This window comes from Aotus nancymaae, unplaced genomic scaffold (genome assembly GCF_030222135.1).
Source record: "Aotus nancymaae isolate 86718 unplaced genomic scaffold, 86718_ANA_hifiasm-v0.15.2.pri h1tg000012l, whole genome shotgun sequence".
NCBI classification, from domain to species: Eukaryota; Metazoa; Chordata; class Mammalia; order Primates; family Aotidae; genus Aotus; species Aotus nancymaae.
Window position 1 is genome coordinate 11655220 of NW_026988423.1, and position 24431 is coordinate 11679650.

Consider the following 24431-nt stretch of genomic DNA (forward strand, 5'->3'; position numbering starts at 1 on the left):
TCAATCTCTTTGAAGTTGCCACCACTCTTTAGAAATTAAATATCAATAGGGACAAAAATAACCCCAAAACACTTCAAAAAATTCAGCAAGATACTTCATTAATATTAATTTCTGCTTAGCAATTGAAAGTATTTTAGTCTTCTATCTTCAGAATATGCCACAACACTAAAAGAAATGTTCTTTGAATATAGAGGAAAAATAATTCAGGCTGTCATATTAGAATATAAAAAATAGACATTTGGGGTTCAGTTTCACAGCATTGGTCACAGACATCCCACAAGTCATTATGACTTTAAGAAACACTGTCATCTTTATAAATTCCATATTATAATTCAGAGTATGCAGATGTATTCATCTTTAAGAGTCTTTGAGGCCCCATGAAGGTAACACAAATAATGCATTTCAGAAAGCTATTTCTCTCCCTCCCTCCTTATCTTTTATCTCTCTCTCTCTACCCTTCCTTCACAGTCTTTGGCTTACAATGCAATTCTAATAATTTGAAAGAATAAATCCAAATAAATAAGCATTTTATCTATTTCTAGTAAGCGTTGCATACACAATGTTTACATACATAAAAATGCCTGCACATATACACACACACTCACACAGACACACATGCTTCTCATACAGGACCAGATATACCTGTTTGAAAAGTAATAATAATTAATATGTACATTTACTACCATGAAGCAGACACTGTTCTAAGCACTTTACTTAAATCTCATTTAAAAGCTCATAAAATAGGACTATAAAGTGGTAAAATTAGTCTCTTATTTACAGATGATAAAACTGAGGCAGAGAGATTAAGCCATGAAAAGTGGGAAGATGAGAACTCCAACTAGTGCACTCAAGATAGCACTGGGATTCCACAGTCTCGGCTGAATGGAATGAAAGAAGAATATCTTACCCTTACCTCTTCCTTATCTCCAACCAAAGTGCTGCCAAAGGCAAACATATGAATGAGGTTAAACCCTCTTCAGGTAATTTTTACAGCATTATGGTATTTTGAAACTGACAATATAACTCCCCCCATAGAACTATCAGAACAGAATGCTTATCTGTGACTTTCACCTTACCTCCTAAAGCATATAAATGAGTTCTTTTCTATTCATTAAAATTGTTCTAAAAATACATGCTAATTTCCATAACATTTTTAAGGTTCTATGGAAGTCATGCCTCCTTATCAAATGAATTCTAAATGTTTATTGAGTGATGAATGAGTTGAATAAATTTTTTACTTAAGAAATTCTTTCCTAACTTACTAAAAAACATTGTTGCTTCATTTCTAACAAAAGAGCAAAAGTAAATGATGTTGATGTTGATGGATACTACTGAAGAGAATTAACACAAACCTTTAACAGTGCTCAATTTTAAAAGTGTGTACACTGATCATTAAAAGAGGAAATATGTAAATCTTCAAGAAAAAATGAAGCAGTTACTCTTTACTAAATGGAACTGGCATTTCATGCTGCAAATGAAGTAAAATAGCATATACATAATTTAAAAATTCCAACAATACCCTAAGTACCTGAGTACTTTGAAAGGCTGTTTTACAACAAAACAAGGTGGAAGTGAAGCATTTCATATTCCTGTTAAATCTAATTCATGCTAAAGTGATATCCTTGAGAATCTGCTGCATTTTCTGAAGGCTGGCTGAAGGTCCAGTGAAGAACAGAGCGCTTTAGTAGCTTCATATCAAATGTCAAGACAAATCAAAATTCTTGAGGCATAAAGTTGTGCAGCCTTGAAACTCTATGTCAGGAACATCTGTTTTCAGCTTTTACAAAGGTTAAAGATGGGGATTTAAGTCTGCTATAGCTCCTTATTCAATACACAAGCTCAGGTGCTGTGAGTATATCAATGCAAAGCCCTGGCAGTCTTCACCAAGATACTCAGACCAGAAGGGCTTGCCTGACTCTCAGTTTCCCTGGGATATTAACATTCACACTCAAAAGCCAACACTGATCATTTATATGTAAACTTATGTACAAGCATCTCTCTCATGGATATTTATCACTATTCACTTTTGCATTTTGTATTTAATTTTAGAATGTGCTATGGTTTGAACGTGTTCCTCAAAATTCATGTGTTGTAAACTTAATCCCCAGTACAACAGTGTTAAGGGTGGGACCTAATGGGAGGTCATGAGGATATAGCCACTATTTGAAGAGCTTGTAGGAATAGGTTCACCTCTGCTCTTTCTTGCCCTTTTGCATTCATCCATGTGGGGATACAGCAAGAAGACCCACACCAGATGCCAGCACCTTCATCTTGAACTTCCCAGTCTTAAGAACTGTGAGATATTAAATTTCTGTTCTTTATAAATAACCCAGTCTCAGGTATTCTATTATGACAGCACAAAGTGTATTAAGACAGAATGTCTAGATTTTTTTCCCCACAAAGTGGTGAAGGAATTATAGTTAGCAGGAGTCTACAGTTAATAGAAGACTAAAGCATAATAATATACTAGTATAAATTAAATAATGTACATGATCTTAATGGCTTTTCTAACTCTTTTAATTGTTATTGTATTTATGGAGTTAGGAATTTATAAAGTTAACACAGTGTTTTCATTGGCCTCAAAAGATTTTTAAAAGGACTCAATGTATCTTGTAATTTTCAAATTGTATTAATTCCAAGAGTGTCCCCAAGCACATTCTCTGCATTTTCAAGGAGGGATATAACCAACCTCCTAACTCTAGTATCTCAGTGAGTCTAATCCTGTTTTAGCATTTAAAAGCTCAGTGGACATCTCTATATCCTTCGATGAGGTTGCCATATTCAGTTCCCCTTTGATGCTGTAGACTTGTCCTGTGCACCCTCTGACTCTAAGCCTAATTCTGCCCAGGGAAAAGACTATGCTTCATCATAGTCTGCTCTGATACACATATTTGTACTTTCTCTCTAGACATGCTGCCTGGTTTCCAATTCCTGTCATCTAGTCCCCTTGTGCCCAGTCCCAAGGTCTTGCATTCCCTAAGAGTGTGCCTGGATTTCCTCCTACTTTGCTAATTGGCTTGAACTCTGCTTTTTCCAGCTAGACTTATAATACTTGCATTCCATGCCAAAATGAACTTTGTGTTCTTGTTTTTCAGATTTTCAACATGAGGTCCCCCAATCTAATAGAATTTTGGTCCTAGTATTTCCTGGTTGCCCTATCTTGTCTTACTGTTCCTTCTTCCCAATCCAAACCTGACACTCAATGTTTAACACCATGGATATTTGCAAACCACACTTGAAGGCTGTGATGGGAATACGCCACCTCTACCTTTACTCTGACAGGGAAAAGTATTTTGTCGCTAACATTTTTAGTTACCTGGGAAAGATGTTTTTTAAAACCAGATCAACTTTTATTCCATTTCATTATCTTAAAAATACACCTCTTATTGTCTGCAGCTGGGACCACTGCTCCCCAAATGCCTTTTTTGGTGTACCACTTTCCATAGTAGGAGTGAAGACAGAGGTGCTGGCTGGTTTCTAACATAGAGAAAAGATGACAGATGGGAGAATCTCCAACTCAATGTAACTACAGTTATTGATTATTTAACATCATTTTTAAACAGTTTCCATTCTTTATTTCTATAATTTATTCTTTGTCTAGATCACAGCCTAACTTGTACAAAACCTATAGGCTTTAGAATCAGACAAGTCTCAGTTCAAATTCTGACTTATGAGCTATGTTATCTGGATTATTTAACCTTTCCAAAACTCAGTTTTTTTAATCTGAAAATGTACATGCCACATATTATTCATGGAGGGATTAAATGAGGTCATATTTTGTTCTTTTCCAAAAAGCTCTGGACACACTAAGTATGTATATATATACATACACACAAACACATATAATCACATAACACATACCCCTGTGTGTCTAGATACACCTGTCTGAGAAGTTCTATTGGCAGCTAATATTTACATTTACTACCATGTACCAGATGCTAGTCTAAGCTCTTTGAGTATAGGAAAGCTCACTGAAATGCTTATGATGTAACTATGAGACTGATGCACTGAATATCTTTATTTAATGGGGTACAGACCTGGAGAAGAGTCAAGTTAAAGTGCTTAAAGGTGAAAAGATGGGAATGCTAAAGATTGTATTTAAAATAGAACTGGAATGCTGCAACCTTGGCAGAATGGAATGAGAAAAATTGGAGAAGTCTTTCACCCTGGCTTATCTAAAATCAAAGGTTTTGCCAAAGACAAATGTAAAATAAGGCAAAATCTACATTAATTTGCTTCAATAGCCAATGCCATTATTTGTTATTATTATTATGTATATGCCATTAAATTACAAAATCAGATGCTGGTTCTTTATGTCATTAATGTGAGAACAATCTGAGAAGCAAAATGTTATATAGTATGTTGTTTTATGTTGACTTTCACTGAAAATTTGCCTTTCTAATTACAAGAGAAACAAAATTATAACCCAGGCTTTCTTCAATCTGCCTAGCTCTTACTTAGTATTCAAACACCTGTAACATCTGGCAGTTAAGCATTGTAAAGGCCTTCATTTTCTCAGTGCTTCTATGTGCAGAGTAAAATCCACAGCTTCTTCCCCAACCCCCTATTTTATAGAAAGCTTGATTATTTTAGCAGAATGGCCTTATTATATCTTAATTTATCTGAATTCTACCACTAAAATTATAATCCTTTACTCTGTCACCTACCTAATGATAGGAAAACGTGGAGTAATGACATGAACAAGAGAGAGGCAACCACAAATTCAGAGACTAGTATCTCACCATGTAGCACACTGTGAAAGCCCCATGTGGGCCACTCCATCTAGTTCTTTCCTCTTGGCATCTAGTTTTACCTGGCTTCCTTTCACATTTCTAACATAAAAGGTGGGCTGTACCTTATTTTTCTCTGTGTTACGGTTATTATACATAATTACTCAACTTCTACACACACTTAAATCTAGCAAAGCTCTTTTCATTTCATAAAATCAGAAGATTTGTGGTCCTTATAAAAAATCTACTGCCTCTGGGATTTTTATTTCAACAGCAATTAAAAATTTAGCAAATAGATCATGGCTTAAAGTAGCACTGTGTATATTTTCTAGGAAATATACTAGAATGATTATGATTATTACAAATCAGGCTGGTCAAATAGAAGTTTTCTATTTATATCCCTTTTAAAGCATTTCTACCAATGTACTTTTTAAAATTCTATACAGGAGTAATACCTCTTTTTGTCTTTTCTTCTCTGGCCAAACCATTATTGCTATGGATTTAACCTATATTGTATTTCCAGTCTGGATCTCCCAAACTCAACCTCCCTAATCCTAAGCAGCCAAAACTGCCCTATACACTTATCATAGATACATACACTTACTAGCAGTGATGGTTAATATTGAGTGTCAACTTCATTGGATTGAAGGGTAAAAAATACTCTTCCTGGGTCTGTCTGTGAGAGTGTCGCCAAAGGAGATTAACATTTGAGTCAGTGGACTAGGAGAGGCAGATCCAGCCTCAATCCTGGTGGGCACCATCTAATCAGCTGCCAGCGTGACTAGGATAAAAGCAGGCAGAGGAATGTGGAAGGACGAGACTGGCTGAGTCTTCTGGCTTCCATCTTTCTCCTGTGCTGGATGCTTCCTGCCCTTGTACATTGGACTCCACGTTCTTCGGCTTTTGGACTGTTGGACCTACACCAGTGATCTGCTCAGGGTTCCCAGGTCTTCGGCCATAGACTGAAGGCTGCACTGGTGGCTTCCCTGCTTTTTGAGGTTTTGGGACTCAAACTGACTTCCTTGCTCCACAACTTGCAGATTTCACCTTGTGATCGTGTGAGTCAGTACTCCTTAACCAAGTCTCCTTTATATATACATCTATCCTATTAGCCTTGTCCCTCTAGAGAACCCTGGCTAATACCCTAGTATTGAAGGTACGTTAAGAACACCAAGCCATGGAATCTTATTTAGTTATAATTCATTGCAAAATTTCCTAAGAAAGTGTAGTTTATAAGTTGTGAACTAGAATTATATACACACACACACACACACATATATATATATAAACATTTTGTAAGTTAAAACTTGTTAATTTTTATTGATGACTATATGAAACTGTCCATGGTTTAATAACATTTGAAGATCACAGAGAATATTTCTACTGTTTTTCTTTTTCTGTGAGATATCCTAGCTTATGTCAAGGAAAGAAATGCTTGATGTCTTAAGAAAACAAATTATATTTTAAAACTTTGAACTTGCTTTGGTATACTCAGAAGCATCACATTTTTCCTTTTCTCAAAATCTAACTTATACAGCCAGGCATGGTAGTTTACGCCTGTAATCCCAGCACTTTGGGAGGCTGAGGTGGGTAGATCACAAGATCGGGAGTTCAAGACCTGCCTGACCAACATGGTGAAACCCTATCTCTAGAAAAATACAAAAATTAGCTGGGCATGGTGGTGTGTGCCTGTAATCCCAATTACTCAAGAGGCTGAGGCAGGAGAATCACTTGAACCTGGAAGGTGGACGCTGCAGTGAGCCAAGATCGTGCCACTGCACTCCAGTCTGGGCGACAGAGTGAGATTCCGTCTCAAAAAACAAACAAAAAACAAAAAAACTAACTTATAATTGTGTTTATCAAGGATTCTCATTTTTTTTTACAAAGAAGAATTTATTTATCTATTTATAATCTCATTTAGCTGTATGAATTTAGGGCTGAACAAAAAACATGATTGCTTAACTAGAGGAAGCAAACACTACAAAAATCAGTAGTTTAGAGGGAAAAGATCGGTTGTCGCAGAGATTGGTGTAATAGTGCCCCAAGTCTGGAGGAAGGAAAGTGCTGCCAAATTCAGCTGATCTCCTCTCTTCTGGAAGTGACAGTATAGCATTATAGTATCTCTCCAGTTTAGAATCAGACATTTGGCTACCTCTACTGCAAATTATATACCAATAAATTATAAGAGAATTAAAGATAATTCATAAGAACTTTATTTTCTATAACAAGGAAAATCCCTCATATATACTTCATACTGAATGTTTACCACACAGAAGAAACTCAAGTAAAATATTTAACATTTGCTATATATTCTACATAATGGAACTAAAGAATTCCTTTCCCCAAGAAGACACACCTTCATAAAAACACTCTCTGGATGATAATATGAAATTCACAAAGTGAATCAGACAGTTTCTTTCCAAATCTGCTTATGTGACGATCACATTATAAAAATGAGTAGCTGGTCAGTAAAGAAAAAAAAAATAAAACCTGCAGTTCACAACTATTTATACTAAAAGTACTTGATGCCCTTCATATAAAAAAGTCCTGCGCCCTGACATTGTGCAATCTACGTAAGATTCTAGGTAAAGTTGTAGAGTTATCAGTTAGGTAGATACGGAGCTAGATGACTCAACCTATTCCTATGATCTTAATAAGAAATTAATAAGGAGTTCACCAAATCAAACCAACAAATGGTAGTTAGCAACCGTTTTGAAAGTGTTTCCATTATGTAGCTTGGAAAATTAAGGTACTTCCTCTAAAACCCATTAGTCATTTGGGCAATAGCTAGAGTATTTATATACAGGTTTTTCTTTTTTTTTTTCTTTTCTTTTTTTTTTAGAATTTGAGAGATCTCAATTAATGATGCAGTGCAAAATACTGATTAGCATATTTGATAATACAATGCATATTTTAATATAACTTGCTATTTCTTTTTAACTATCAAAATAAAATTCTATGTTTATATTGGAACCCCATTTTCTAAGCAATAATAATTATGTGGTGAAAAGTTGCCTAGGATTCAACAAGTTTAATTTTTTAATAAAAATAAATTTAGAGGAGTAGCTATATAGAATTCTTCCTTACTGAGAAATGTCACGATTCTTCACAGTTATCTGTGCCCATACTACAAATCAACTCATATTGAAAGTTTACTCATAAAGAAGAAATACCTGTATTCTCTATAAAGATTTCTAAATTAAAGAGTTGTCAATTATTTAGTATCAAGTTTAAGTAAAAAAAATCAATTTAAATAAGATGACAATTTACTATTTAAAAACATTTATATATAAGTAACTAAACATCCTTACCTTATAAATATCCAAAAATCCACACTGGTGGTCAAATCTGGTGTACAGCTCGTTCAGCATGCTGATGACCTGCATGGGAGTGCACTGGGCACATATGGCTGTGAAGCCGACAATGTCTGAAAAGAGCATGGTGACATCGTCAAACTTTCTGGCCTGTACTTGCTGCCCTTGCCACAGTTGCTGGGCTACATCACCAGGGAAAATAGAATACAGAAGATCCACTGTCTTCTTTTTCTCTTCTTCCAGGGCCTGGTGAGTTCTTTCTAAAGTTGCCTTTAATTTATCCATCCTTTTCTTCAAGCCATCTTGAGCCTTTGCCTGCTCACCAACCAAAATGACATCTCGGGTGGCATCATGGATAGGGATGTCTGAGAGATGGAGCCCTCGGCCCATGAGTTCATCCAACTTGTCCACACATGGAGAGCCCAAAAATAAAATGGAATTTGATTCTGGAACATGGATCATTTGTCCTTTGACTTCCATCACCTGTGAAAGTAACATGGAATTTTGATCAGTACTCTTCACATAGTGGGTTCACAAAATTTAATATGTTATCTGATGAACAGGAAAAACAAAAATGTTTTATTAGCCATACTGCATTACTGCATTCATATAGGCAAATTAAAATCTAGTTTTTAGCCAATTTAAAATTCATGGTTCTAAAGAGAAACAATTATTTATACGTCACTCAGATACTTTCTAAAGACAATAATGAAGCAGAAAGTAAGATCAGTGAAAAATGAAACAGGAAAACATTTTTTATTCAAGATGATACTCCCAGGTACATCATGAAACTAGTTTATGAGCCAATTCAAAAGCTTTCAATGTGCAAGATACTAATAAAATTAGGATAAATCCAGTCAAAATAACTGTATTTAACTGTCATTACAATAATACTCCTTTCAGAAAATAAATCCAGGAGGTTACAATGAATCAAAGTAATTGTTTGGACTTACGTAAGTCATTTTTCAACAATTATAGTACTTTGAAAAGATACTAATCATCACACTAGTTAGATTAGTGGACAGTTCACTTATTCTTAAAAATAAAAGGATAAAACTAGATATCATTAAGCTAGCATTACCATAAAATAACTATCAATTAGCATGTTCATATATAGCTAAAAATAAATGAAAAAATATTAATTATAACACTAAAGGAATTTGGGTCATATGATAAAGAATCTGAGGGTACAATAATTTAAATCTATTCCTCTTTTCTGTGCCCTTTCACTAGAGAATTTAGGGAGGTGGTATTTAATGGAAAACTTAGTGAACACAAACTTATGCCTGGTAGCCTAATGAACACCTTCAGAGGGGACGAACAAGGAGCACCAGTAGGAAAGGAAGGTGACGTTAGGGTATGGCCACAACTATAGCTATTTGGATTGGACTAAGGTTAGACTAAGCACATCTGGAAAAGAAGCTAGTTGCAACTACTTAGAAAGAACAGGCTAAAAGTCGACCAACTGGGACTGTGCATCAGTTTCATGTATGTTCCACTACCATATGGAATGTGCTCAATACATGTATTTTCCTTCTTTATAGCTAAATAGTTAAGCTAGTTGATAAAAACTGGTGGCACTGAACAAATATGGAATAAACTATAGGGATTTGGATTTTTAAGTCTGTTACTATTTTTACTTTGCTCCCTTGTACCATTCACCAAGATCTTGTTTATAAGAAAATAAAATGAAATCATGCTTGATGTTATATTTTTTATGAAATTAAATGCCCACTTTATATAAAATTTCTGTATTTCATCCTTTTATTTATATTACTCTCATTTATTCACTAGAATATTTATTGAGCATTTTCTATTTACTAGTAATGCTCTACTCTGGGTGATAAAGATAGAAAGATAAAATAAGGTTCCCCTTTTCAAACATATCACAGTATGGTAGAGAACCAGATCAATACTGGCCAGAGGACAGGAGGAAGAAGACATTCTAAATTCACCACCTAAAACAGGCTTTCAAAATACTGTAGGCTATGGCTTGAGTAAAAATAAAATAATTGTCTAGTAAAATATGTATGGATTGTTTTATATATGTTTCGTATGCTTTTGGGAGGAGAAGTGTTGTTAATAATACATATTTTCTTGTTACTAGGATCTTAAGGGCATGGTAAGGAAGATATATATAGTTTAAAAAATAGTACACAATTTTTTTTTTTATTGCATTTTAGGTTTTGGGGTACATGTGAAAAACATGCAAGGTTGTTGCATAGGTGCATACGTGGCAGTATGATTTGCTGCCTCCCTCCCCTTCACCTATATCTGGCATTTCTCCCCATGCTATCCCTCCCCAACTCCCCACCCCTCCGCTGTCCCCCCTCCCCCCCAACAGACCCCCGTGTATAGTGCTCCCCTCCCTGTGTCCATGTGTTCTCCTTGTTCAATACCCGCCTATGAGTGAGAACATGTGGTGTTTGATTTTGTGTTCTTGTGTCAGTTTGCTGAGAATGATGGTTTCCAGGTTCATCCATGTCCCTACAAAGGACGTGAACTCCTCGTTTTTAATGGCTGCATAATATTCCATGGTGTATATGTGCCACATTTTTCCTGTCCAGTCTATCATCGATGGGCATTTGGGTTGGTTCCAGGTCTTTGCTATTGTAAACTGTGCTGCAATGAACATTCGTGTGCATGTGTCCTTATAGTAGAACGATTTATAATCCTTTGGATATATACCCAGTAATGGGATTGCTGGGTCAAATGGAATTTCTATTTCTAGGTCCTTGAGGAATCGCCACACTGTTTTCCACAGTGGTTGAACTAATTTACACTTCCACCAACAGTGTAAAAGTGTTCCTATTTCTCCATATCCTCTCCAGCGTCTGTTTTCTCCAGATTTTTTAATGATTGCCATTCTAATTGGCGTGAGATGGTATCTCAATGTAGTTTTGATTTGCATTTCTCTAATAACCAGTGATGATGAGCATTTTTTCATGTTTGTTGGCCTCATGTATGTCTTCTTTTGTAAAGTATCTGTTCATATCCTTCGCCCATTTTTGAATGGGCTTGTTTGTTTTTTTCTTGTAAATCTTTTTTAGCTCGTTGTAAATTCTGGATATCAGCCCTTTGTCAGACGGGTAGGCTGCAAAAATTTTTTCCCATTCTGTTGGTTGCCGATTCACTCTATTGACTGTTTCTTTTGCCGTGCAGAAGCTGTGGAGTTTGATTAGGTCCCATTTGTCTATTTTGGCTTTTGTTGCCAATGCTTTTGGTGTTTTGGTCATAAAGTCCTTGCCTACGCCTATGTCCTGAATGGTTTTGCCTAGGTTTCCTTCTAGTGTTTTTATGGTGTTACGTCTTACGTTTAAGTCTTTAATCCATCTGGAGTCAATTTTAGTGTAAGGTGTCAGGAAGGGGTCGAGTTTCTGCTTTCTGCATATGGCTAGCCAGTTTTCCCAACACCACTTATTGAACAGGGAATCCTTTCCCCATTGCTTGTTTTTGTCAGGTTTGTCAAAGATCGGGTGGTTGTAGATATGTTGTGTCGCCTCCAACGCCTCTGTTCTGTTCCATTGGTCTATATCTCTGTTTTGGTACCAGTACCATGCTGTTTTGATTACTGTAGCCTTGTAGTAGAGTTTGATGTCCGGTAGTGTGATGCCTCCCGCTTTGTTCTTTTTGCTTAGAATTGACTTGGCTATGCGGGCTCTCTTTTGGTTCCATATGAAGTTTAAGGTGGTTTTTTCCAGTTCTGTGAGGAAGGTCATCAGTAGCTTGATGGGGATAGTGTTGAATCTGTAAATTACTTTGGGTAGTATGGCCATCTTCACGATATTAATTCTTCCTAACCATGAACATGGAATGTTTCTCCATCTGTTTGTGTCCTCTCTTATTTCGTTGAGCAGTGATTTGTAGTCCTCCTTGAAGAGGTCCTTTACGTTCCTTGTTAGTTGTATTCCTAGGTATTTTATTCTCTTTGTAGCAATTGTGAATGGCAGTTCGTTCTTGATTTGGCTCTCTTTAAGTCTGTTATTGGTGTATAGGAATGCTTGTGATTTTTGCACATTGATTTTGTATCCTGAGACTTTGCTGAAGTTGCTTATCAGTTTCAGGAGATTTTGGGCTGAGGTGATAGGGTCTTCTAGATATACAATCATGTCGTCTGCAAATAGAGACAATTTGACTTCCTCCTTTCCTAATTGAATACCCTTTATTTCTTTTTCTTGCCTGATTGCTCTGGCTAGAACTTCCAGTACTATATTGAATAGGAGTGGTGAGAGAGGGCATCCTTGTCTCGTGCCAGATTTCAAAGGGAATGCTTCCAGTTTTTGCCCATTCAGTATGATATTGGCTGTCGGTTTGTCATAAATAGCTTTTATTATTTTGAGATACGTTCCGTCGATACCTAGTTTATCGAGAGTTTTTAGCATAAAGGGCTGTTGAATTTTGTTGAAGGCCTTCTCTGCATCAATTGAGATAATCATGTGGTTTTTGTTTTTGGTTCTGTTTATGTGGTGAATTACATTTATAGACTTGCATATATTGAACCAGCCTTGCATCCCCGGGATGAATCCTACTTGATCATGGTGGATAAGCTTTTTGATGTGCTGTTGTAATCGGCTTGCCAGTATTTTATTGAAGATTTTTGCATCTATGTTCATCATGGATATTGGCCTGTAGTTTTCTTTTTTTGTTCAGTCCCTGCCGGGTTTTGGTATTAGGATGATGTTGGTCTCATAAAATGATTTGGGAAGGATTCCCTCTTTTTGGATTATTTGGAATAGTTTCAGTAGGAATGGTACCAGTTCCTCTTTGTATGTCTGGTAGAATTCGGCTGTGAAACCATCTGGGCCTGGGCTTTTTTTGGGTGGTAGGCTCTTAATTGCTGCCTCGACTTCAGACCTTGTTATTGGTCTATTCAGGGTTTCGACTTCTTCCTGGTTTAGGCATGGGAGGAGGCTACTGTCCAGGAATTTATCCATTTCTTCCAGGTTTTCTAATTTATGTGCATAGAGTTGTTTGTAATAATCTCTGATGATGGTTTGAATTTCTGTGGCATCTGTGGTGGTATACCCTTTATCATTTTTTATTGCATCTATTTGGTTATTCTCTCTTTTCTTTTTTATTAGTCTGGCTAGTGGTCTGTCTATTTTGTTGATCTTTTCAAAAAACCAGCTCCTGGATTTATTGATTTTTTTGTACGGTTTTTCATGTCTCTATCTCCTTCAATTCTGCTTTGATCTTAGTTATTTCTTGTCTTCTGCTAGGTTTTGAGTTTTTTTGATCTTGCTCCTCTAGCTCTTTCAATTTTGACGATAGGGTGTCAATTTTAGATCTCTCCTTTCTTCTCATGTGGGCACTTATTGCTATATATTTTCCTCTAGAGACTGCTTTAAATGTGTCCCAGAGATTCTGGTATGTTGTGTCTTTGTTCTCGTTGGTTTCGAAGAACATCTTTATTTCTGCCTTCATTTCAGTGTTTATCCAGTCAACATTCAGGAGAAAGTTGTTCAATTTCTGAGGCCGTGCGGTTCTGGGTTGGCTTCTGAATTCTGAGTTCAAACTTGATTGCACTGTGGTCTGAGAGACTGTTTGTTATGGTTTCCGTTCTTTTGCATTTGCTGAGGAGTGATTTACTTCCAATTATGTGGTCAATTTTAGAGTAGGTGTGATGTGGTGCTGAGAAGAATGTATATTCTGTGGATTTGGGCTGGAGAGTTCTGTAAATGTCTATTAGGTTTGCTTGTTCCAGGTCTGAGTTCAAGTCCTGGATATCCTTATTAATTTTCTGTCTCGTTGATCTGTCTAATATTGACAATGGTGTGTTGAAGTCTCCCACTATTATTGTGTGGGAGTCTAAGTCTCTTTGCAAGTCTTTAAGAACTTGCCTTATGTATCTGGGTGCTCCTGTATTAGGTGCATATATATTTAGGATCGTTAGCTCTTCTTGTTGCATTGATCCTTTTACCATTATGTAATGTCCTTCTTTGTCTCTTTTGATCTTTGTTGCTTTAAAGTCTATTTTATCAGAGATGAGAATTGCAACTCCTGCTTTTTTTTTGCTCTCCATTTGCTTGGTAAATCTTCCTCCATCCCTTTATTTTGAGCCTTTGAGTACACAATTTTTTTAAAGATTAACATTAGAGCAAAAACCTTGATAAGTTTTCTAGAGTTAATCACATTTTTAAATGGCCATAATGACATCTGATATTCATATAGTTAAACTTCTACGTAGTCTCTCTCTCTCTCTCTCTCTTTACATTTCTTTCCAATTATTTCTTTTTTCTTCTCTATCTTGCTTTCTTCTCTCTTCTCTCTTCTGCTTTCTGGAGTTATACTTTTTTCATCTTCCTCTCTTCACTTGGTGCTTGTCTCTCCTTCTGCTGGTCTCCCTTCCTCATCGCTTGGACTCCACTCTCTCTCATTTTTTCCATTGGCTCCTGTTTTGTTTTTCTTTCTCTTTTCTCCCTAGGTATCAACTTCCACATTTACCATCACAACTAGACCTTATTCTCTTTTGCCTTTATCATCTTCATCTTAATTTTAAATATGGAATCAATGTATGTATGTATGCATGCATACATTAATATATATTATTTCCTATATATAATACATTTTAAAGATTTATAAAAAGTCTGAACTGAATAGTACAAATTCCTGTCTAAAAAATATAAAACAGCAAATATGTTCTTGATTTATATGTGACTTTTAGTTTGTTTTTTGAAATCTCTATGTAAAGAGACCCTGAAAGAAAAAAAAGTTACTGATTGGCTACACTACAGAAAAACATTGAAGAGAAGCCCTAACAAATAAAGTAAATAACTTCCTTTTCAATATTTTCTATCAATGAATTTTTATTTAATGTATGGGCAGATTCAATGGCACCATTTGTATCTCTACCATCAATGCATTTTTACTTAAATTGGGAAATAATATAAAGTACCCTTCTCAGATTTTCTCATTATAATTATAAATTCAGAAATTCACCCTGATCTGCATTTATTAACTTAGCAATAAGCAAAATTATTATAAGAACTATATATTTGTATGTAAAACAACTGTGGAAAATTGCTTAAAATAGAAACAGCTATATAAGGTTTTATTGCATCTTACATTATACTGAAGTTTCAATGAGATAGCACAGAAGACATCAGAAAAATAAATTGTCCTAACAATTGTCAGATTTCAGAAATTGGCAAGCATAACAAATGGGAGCATTATACTCTAAGCTATATAGTAAAGGGTTAAATGTCATACTATCACAAACCTTGATTGTTCAGGTTCTGTTAAACTATCTGCATTATTTCTTTTTGCATTTTACTTTTATTTTCATTTGGAGGGTACATGTGCAGGTTTGTTATATAGGTAAATTCATGTCATGGGGGTTTGGTGTATGTTAATGAACAGATATTTCTGTGAAAAGATTTACCACTGTTATCAATAAGTAATCAGAATGGAATAAGTCCAGGTCATATAACTGCACATTACACATTTTATGTTTTTGCATATCTCAAGCATAGACTAATCCATGCTCTCATGGAGATTCAAGTTTTATAAGAAAATACTTTGAGGCAGTGTTACATAATAGTTTGAAAAGAAGGATTTGGAAGAAGTCAGGCCTGAATTTGAATTTCAACTCTCCTGATGATTAAATGAAAAAACTGACCTAGGTTCAGTTCCTTATCCTTTCAAAGCCTAGGTTTCCTTATGTATAAACTGGAAAAGATGATAATGATTGATAAGGATGATGCCTGTAGCTAACTGAACCCATCTGTGAGTACTTGCTGTTGGCTATGTACTGTCTGAGTACTTAATTCTTAGTTAATACTTTGTTACTGATCAACTTTTTGCTAGGTATTACTATCCTCAGTTTTAAGACTTGGGGAGGTTAAGAGACTTGTTAAGAATACACAGCTAATAAGCAGTGAAGTCACCACTCAAACCCATTGGCTTGACTCCAAAGGGAACATTCTTAACCACTGTGGAAGCCTGATGCTGAAAGAGAGAGAAGGGAAACAAATAATTTTAAATATAAATCAATGTGAAGGCAAAACAACCCTAAAGAGAAGTTGGCAATGAGCAGTTGAAAAGAGAGAAACTGTTGCTACAGGTATAGATTAAGCTGCTATTTTCATGCCTATTCACTAAAATTCAGTTCAGTAACAAAAAATGGACACTTCTAGATGTGGTTTCTGGTCTTTCAGATCCCCGAAATGTAATTTATGAAAGTACTAATAGAATAATATGTCTCTGGTGCCTCAATGATTAAAGGGGCTTCCAGAAGGGCTATTTCTCTCACAGAGCATCATTTACTTTCAAAGAACTAGCTCTAGCTAAAAAAGCAGGATACAGTGACCAGCCTGAGAAGCTTCCATGTCCTTAAAGTCCTGATATTCTCCCTCTCACACCCACCATAACTCACCACCCAAGAAATTGTACTGCTAGAGTCACCAGCAAGAGAAATTTTGCGCAACAAACACCCAGCTAGGAATTATTCTTCATCCACATGGGCTGAAAAATCCCCTCCATATAGAGACATAAGGATACCGGACCGGCAGAAGCCTGTTCTGCACCCTCAAGCAGCATTAGCAAGGACAGTGGGAGCCATGAGGCATAAAATAAACCACGATGAAAAGAGCAGCACATAACCTCTGAAAATTACACAGTCACTGCAACTAAAACCCACAAAAGTAGACCAGGACCTACATGCCAAACCTAAACAGAGAAACTGACTGTGAAAATTTTAAATAGAATCTAGAGTCTCCTAACGCAATACCCAAATTATCCAGAATATAATAGAAAGTCAACCATCATAATAAGAATCAAGAAAATCACAACTTGAATGAGAAAAAACAATCGATTGACGCCAACACTAAAATGAATCAGAAGTTGGAATTATCGGTCAAGAATTTTAAAGAAGGCATGAGAAAATATTTCAACAGCAATTATAAATTCTTTTTAATTGAATTTTAAAAACACAAAATCTCAGTAAAGCAATAGAAATATAAAAACCAGTGGAAATTATAGAACTGAAAAATACAGCAACAAAAATAGAAAACATGCTGGGTGCGCTCAAAATTAGAATGGCAATGACAGAGGAGAATCAGTGAATTGAGGACAGCTTAATAGAATTTACTCGATCTGAACAACAGAGAGCAAATAGGCTTAAAAAATGTTTTAGGACTCTCTAGAACAATAAGAAAAGAAATCCACATTCATAAGAGTTAAAAAAAAAATAGGGAAGAGTAAGGTTGAAATAGTATTTGAAGAAACTGTAGATGAAAATGTCTTAAATGTGGTAAAAGACATAAACTCACAGATTTAACTATACGGATCCTAAATAAGGATAAACTCAAAGGAATTCATTCCAAGATGCATCATAGTTAAACTTCTGAAAATTAAATACAATTAAAAAAAATCCTGAAAATAGCCATAGAAACATGACACATTACTTATGGGAAACACCAATTTGAATGTCAGCTGATTTGTCATCTAAAATTATAGAGTTCAGAAGAAAGTAGCACATTATTTTTGAATAATTGAAAAAGAACTTTCAACTCTGAATTCTACATCTGGGGAAACTATCCTCCAAGAATTAAGCAGGGGTTGGGGGAAAGGACATCTCCAAACAAAAACTAAAAATCTTTGTCCTAGAAGATCTATTATTAAAGAATGGCTGAAGAAAAGTCTTTAAATGGAAATAAAAAGATGAGAGAAAAAATCGTTGAGCACCAGGAAGGAAGAAAATAAACAGAAAGACTAGAAATATGGGTAAATACACAGATTATCTTCTCCTCATGGGTTGTCTAAATCATATGTGATGACTGAGACAGATATGATAATATTATACATCCTGATACTTTGATCATTATGGAGTGGCCTTAACAAGAGGAAGGCAGAGGGAGACCAAACACGTGCACGCACGCACACACACACACAAACACACACACACACAAAAACACATGCACACCACACACAAAGAAGAAGGTGATGTGAACAAAGAGATATAGAGTGATGTGACCTCAAGTCAAGAAACCTCAAGACCTGCCAGCAGCCACAAGAAGCTAGAAGAAGCAACAAATGAATTCTACCCCACAGCCTCTGGAGACAGCATGGTCTTTTTGACACTATGACTTCTGGCATCCAACACTATGAAAGAATAAACTTATTATTTTTTTTTTTTAGACAGAGTCTCCTTCTGTAGCCAAGCTGGATGTAGTGACGTGATGTCAGCTCACTGCAACCTCCACCTCCCAGATTAAAGCAATTCTCCTGCCTCAGCCTCCCAAGTAGCTGGAAATACAGGCATGTGTCACACGCCCATCTAATTTTTCATTTTTAGTAGAGACAGGGTTTCACCATGTTGGCCAGGATGGTCTTGAACCCCTGACCTCATGATCTGCCCACCTCAGCCTCCCAAAACACTGGGATTGCAGGTGTGAGCCACTGCACCTGGCCAAACTTACGTTGTTTTAAGCTACCAAGTTTGTGGTAATTTGTTAGAGCAACCATAGAAAACTAATATCTTAACAACAAAATCTACAAAAACAACAAAATCTACAAATATGGTCTAATTAATATCTATAATAATTTGACAATCCAACAACAGCAGAATACTCTTTCTTTAAAAAAAAAAAGAAAGAAAAAAAAAAAAGGAGACATTGTGGAATATATACTGACCAAATCCTAGGCCATAAAAAAACATCAGAATAAATTTTAAAAGTTGAAATTACAGAGTATGTTAACTAAATGAAATAATACTAAAAATCAATAACTGAAAGACAACAGAAGAATCCCTACAATGTGAAAAGGAAACAATACTTTTCTACACAATTCATTTTAAAAGACGAATTAAGAGAAATTAAAATGCATAAAAAGAAATCAAAATGGTAAGTAGCATGCAGCCAAAGAAGGGAGGAGAGTGCTTAGAGTCAAGGCAAGAACAAATCACAAATCAATAACCAAAGTGTCTACCTCAGAGAATGAAAAATGTAAGAGCAAAATAAACCAAAGCAAGCAGAAGGGAGGCCACAATAACCATAAGAGAAGTGATCAGTGAAATCATAAACAGGAAAACAATAAAGAAAATGAACAAAAAACTGGTTTCTTTAAAAAAAATCAATAAAATCAGTAAAAGTCTAGCAACACTGATGAAAATGATAGATAAGTCAACAAATATCAACTTAAGGAACAAGATAGGGGATATCACTATAGCTAATAGAGCCATTAAAAGAATAATAAGGGAATATTACAAGCTGTTTTACATTAAAAAATTTGACAGTTTAAAAATGAATCAACCCCTTGAAAAAAACACAAACTACCAAAACTCAACCAAGATGAAACTGATCATCTGAATCATTTTATAACCATTAAAGACATTAAATGTACAATTTAAAATTTTTTGAAAAAAATCTTCAGGTCTAGATAGTTCTGATGGAAAATTCTAACAACTATTTGAAAAAGAATTCACACCATTTTTTCAGTCTCTTCCAGAAAATACAAGGGGAGGGAACATTTAAATGTGGTGCAATTCCACCCCTTCCTAAAGACTGCATCGGCTAAGTTAATGAAGAAATAATTTGTCCTGTAACGTTCATCTTCTAGCTAGGATATGATAAGCCCTATAAAATGACAGTCATATCTGGCCCAAATTAAACAATCACAAATGAATTTTCATTAAAACATATTGATAGATGTCATCTGGCTCCAAAGATTTATCATTATGCAAAGTTCATCCTTCATGTTTGGAGTATTCTGTCTATCTATAAGTATTTGCATGAGGACCTCCAGCAAAAATAGCTCCTATGACTTTAGTTCCAATAGCTCCTATTTAAGACTAGAAACTGTAAACTATTAGAAAAAAACATAGAGGAAAAGCTCCTTGACATTGCTCTGAACAGCGACTTTTTGGACACGACTCCAAAAGCACAGGCAATAAAAATGAGAAGAGATCAAAGAGATTCTATCAAATTATCAAATTAAAAAGCTTCAGCACAGCAAAGGAAACTTCAACAGAGTGAAGAGAGAACATACAAAACGGGAGAAAATATCTGCAAACCATATATCTTACACGGGTGCGAAGATCTCAAATAACTGATTAGGCAGAAAACAACCAAATTAAATGGGCAAAAGGCCCGAATACAGACATTTCTCAAAAGAAGGCATAAAATTAGCCAAGAGAAATATGAAAAAAAAAAATGCTCAACATCCTAATCATCAGATAAATGCAAATAAAACCATAGTGAGATATCACGTGACACTGGTTAGAATAGCTATTATCTAAATGATGAAAAATAATGAGTACCAGCAAAATGCAGAGAAAGATAACCTTTGAACACTGTTGGTAAGGGTGGAAATTAGTACATCTATTATGAAAAAGAGTATCAACATTCTTCAAAAAAGTAAAAATAGAATTACCATATGTCCAGCAACCTCACTACTGAGTATATATTCAAAAAATGAAATCAAATGACAGTTATCTGCACCCCACTACAGCATTATATGCACAGCCAAAATATAGAATAAACCTAACTGTCCATCAGCAGATGAATGGATAATTGTGGTGTGGAATGTGGTATATACAAGCATACCTCATTTTATTGTGCTTCACTTTACTGCCCTTTGCAGATATTGCATTGTTTTACAAATTGAAAGTATGTGACAACCTTCTGTTGAACAAATCTACTGGTGGCATTTTTCCAACAGCGTATGCTCACTTCATGTCTGTGTCATATTTTTTTGGGCAATTCTCATCATATTTCAGGCTCCTCATTACTGTATGTGCTATGGTAATCTGTGATCAGTGAGCCTTGATATTACTAAGGCAATTGTTTTGGGGCACCACAAACCACTCCCATATAAGACTGTGAACTTAATCACTCAACACGGTGTGTGTTCTGACTGCTCCGCCAACCAGCCATTCCCCAGTTCTCGTCCCTCTCCTCAGACCTCCCTATTCCTTGAGAACAACAACATCGAAATTAGACCAATGAATAATCCTACAATGGCCTGTAAGTATTCAAGTGAAAAGAAAAGTTGCAGGGCTCTCACTTTAAATCAAATGATAGAAATGGTAAGCTTAGTGAGAAAAGCATGTCAAAAGCTGAGATAGACGGAAAACTACACCTCTTAAGCCAGTTAGCCAAGTTGTGACTGAAAATGAAAGGTTCTTGGAGGAAATTTTTAAAAATGCTACTCCGGTGAACACAGGACTGAAAAGAAAGTAAAACAGTATTATTGCTGATAAGGAGAAAGTTTTAGTGGTATGCACAGAAGATCAAATCAGCCATAACATTCTGTTTAGCCAAAGCCTAATCCAGAGAAAGGCCTTAAATTTCAGTAATTCTGTGACGGCTGAGGGAGGTGAAGAAGCTGCAGAAGAAAGCTCGAAGCTAGCAGAGGATGGTTCATGAGGTTTAAAGAAAGACGCCATCTTCAGCATTAACTGTTTGGAAGAAGTTTATTTCAGCCCTCAATGATGACTTTGAGGGCTTCAAGATTTCAGTTGAGAATATCACTGCAGATATAGTAGAAATGGCAAAAAGCACTAGAATTAGAGGTGAAGCCTGAACATGTGGCGGAATCGCTGCAATCTCATGATAAAACTTAAATGAATGAGAAGTTACTGTTTTTAAAAATTTTATTGTACTTTAGCTTCTGGGGTACATGTGCAGATCATGCAAGATTGTTGCATAGGTACTTATGGATGAGCAAAGAAAGTGGATTCTTGAGAAGGAATCTACTCCTGGTGAAGATGCAGTGAACACTGTTGAAATGACAACAAAAGATTTAGAAGATTACATAAAATTAGTTGATAAAGCAGCACAGAATTTGAGAAGACATATTCAAATTTTGAAAGCAGTACTGCTGTGAATACAATGCTATCAAACAGCATTGCAAGCTATCAGGAAATATTTTGCGATAGGACAAGTCAATTGATGCAGCAAACTTCATTGCTGTCTCACTTTAAGAAATTGTTAGAACCCCAACCTTCACAGCCACCACCCTGATCAGTCAGCAGTCATCTACATCAAGGTAAGACCCTCCACCAGAAAAAGATTATGACTTGTTAAAGGTTCAGATAATCATTAGCATTTTTAGCAATAAGGTTTTTTATTAAGGTATATACATTTTTTAGACATAATGCTATTGCAAACTTAATACACTACAGTATAGTGTAAACAGAATGGTAAATGCACTGGAAAGCAAAAAACATTATGTAATTTGCCTTTTTGTAATATTTGATTGGGGTGGTTGTAACCAAACCCATAATATCTCTGAGATACACAAGAGAATACCATTCAGCCTTACAAAGGGAAAAAAAAAGAACATTATGTAAAGTGAAATAAGTCAAGCATAGAAAGACAAGTACCCAAATACTGCATGGCCTCACCTATATTTGAAGTATAAAATTCAAACTCATAGACAGAGATTAAAATGGTGGTTACCAGAGGCTGGGATATGGAAGGATGGAGGAGATGTTGATCAAAGAACACAAATTTTCAGTTAAAACATAAACAAATACAAATAATATAGGTTTGTTTTAATTGCTTATTTGTTTTTATCAATGTGTGTTTGTGTTTTGATTCTTAACAGTTATCAAAAAAAAAATAAGATGCTTTGAAACAAAACCAACTTTCCCCCATAGAGCTATTTTAAAAAAATAATCCTAATGTCTGAATTTATGATAATCATTCATTTATTTATTTGTTTTAAAAATATTTACTTAATATCTAAAACCTATCAATACTATGGTTTTCCTTAAGAAACTGTCACAGCCACCGGAACCTTCAGCACACACCACCTTGATTAGTGAGCAGCCAATACTAGGCTAAGCACTTTTAAAAAATTATAATTCATTTATTTAGAGATACAGTCTCACTCTGTCGCCCAGGCTGGAGTGCAGTGACAAGATACTGGCTCACTGCAACTTCTGTCTCCCAGGTTCAAGTGATTCTCCTGCCTTAGGCTCCCAAGTAGCTGGAACTGCAGGCACATGCCACCACTCCCTGCTAAGTTTTGTATTTTTAGTATAGACAGGGTTTCACCATGTTGGCCAGACTGGTCTTGAACTCCTAGCCTCAACTGATACACTGGCCTCAGCCTCAGGCATGAGCCACCACACCCACCCTAGCCTCTGCACTCTAAATTTGCAGGAACTAAAGCACAAAATATTTGCCTTTTTACTGAAGTGAACCCTTAGAAAATGTATGTGTGAGGAGGGAATATTAACTCAAGGCTAATTATGCTACTATTTATTCAATAGATTGAAATGTTGCCTTTGTTGAGATACTATATAATTCATATTGTTTATTCATTAAATAAACAAAAACTTCCTGTGCTTTAATTTTCCTGTGTGTTTGTATTTAGTTTCATTTATATTCTTTAAATCTCAGAAGTTCATTCTAAAAATGGATTTGAATTCTTTTTTGATAAAGAAGCCATAAACCACATAACCAAGTGGATTTAATATTCTATGATTAGATGCCACTTTTCTTTTTAAAATCACAGCAGGATTCATATAATATTTAAAAGAAATGGGTCTTTGCTTTATAGTTGAAAGAAGAATGTCAACAAATACTTTGGCATTCTGTTGTGCAAATTTTCCAAATATGAAAGGTTTGTGTTTTCCTTTTAGATTCTTTATTCAATTTTACTTAACAAGCACTAAATTTTATGCTACGTGGAGAATATTAAATTTATATGCAGTCTTTAACACCTTACATACACAAACTGCTTTTTTTCCCAAAGGGTGAAAAATGATTTTAGTTTTCAGCACATTTGCATAATCAGTAAATCATACACATTAAAGGCACAGAACTAAAAGTTTTCCTTGCTTTAAAACCAGCAGTTAGCCTGAATGCCTGGGGAGCTTTTGTCACCACACCCATTCACACATCCCATGGGAGATGTGGGCTCTATTTCTATATATCTGGTTTATATAACTACACTTCAAGAAGCTATAGTAATTATACAGCACCACCATTCAATGTTCTGCAAAGACAGAAAATTCTATACTTTCTTCAAGGCAATATTACAAGAATGATTCTGCACAAAGCACTAACACAGTGTTAATAGGACCGAATGAAAAACCTACTCCTAGTAATAGAGAGCCATTTGGATGTGTAAAATCGTATTCGCCATTCTGACTCAGCCAATTTAACACAGAATATTCTGATAAAGCCTTAAAAACCAAACATCCAATTATTATTATTTATGTGTTTATGTATTATTTATGCTATTATCACTAAATTATTATTATTTATGTTAAATATATTTGTTCTTCCAATCCTCATTTCAATTTCGTGGATTAAGGGTAAGGAACAAGTCAGGGGTAGTTCTTTCATATATTGCTTAAGAATAAGGATAGTGTTTTGGCATTCTGGTGAATTGAATTAAATATTTAAAAGAAATAACTAGAGTTTATGCTGGGACC

At 35.4% G+C, this 24431-nt stretch overlaps 1 protein-coding gene across 1 annotated transcript in view; it reads right to left on the reverse strand.

The window, feature by feature from the left end:
• The window catches only part of GUCY1A2 (guanylate cyclase 1 soluble subunit alpha 2), a 324412-nt gene that overhangs the window by 114882 nt on the left and 185099 nt on the right, over nucleotides 1-24431 (reverse strand). The window contains exon 5 of the mRNA XM_012474492.3: nucleotides 8042-8527. Coding sequence (XP_012329915.1) covers nucleotides 8042-8527 — 486 coding nt within the window. The remainder of the gene's footprint in view (nucleotides 1-8041; nucleotides 8528-24431) is intronic.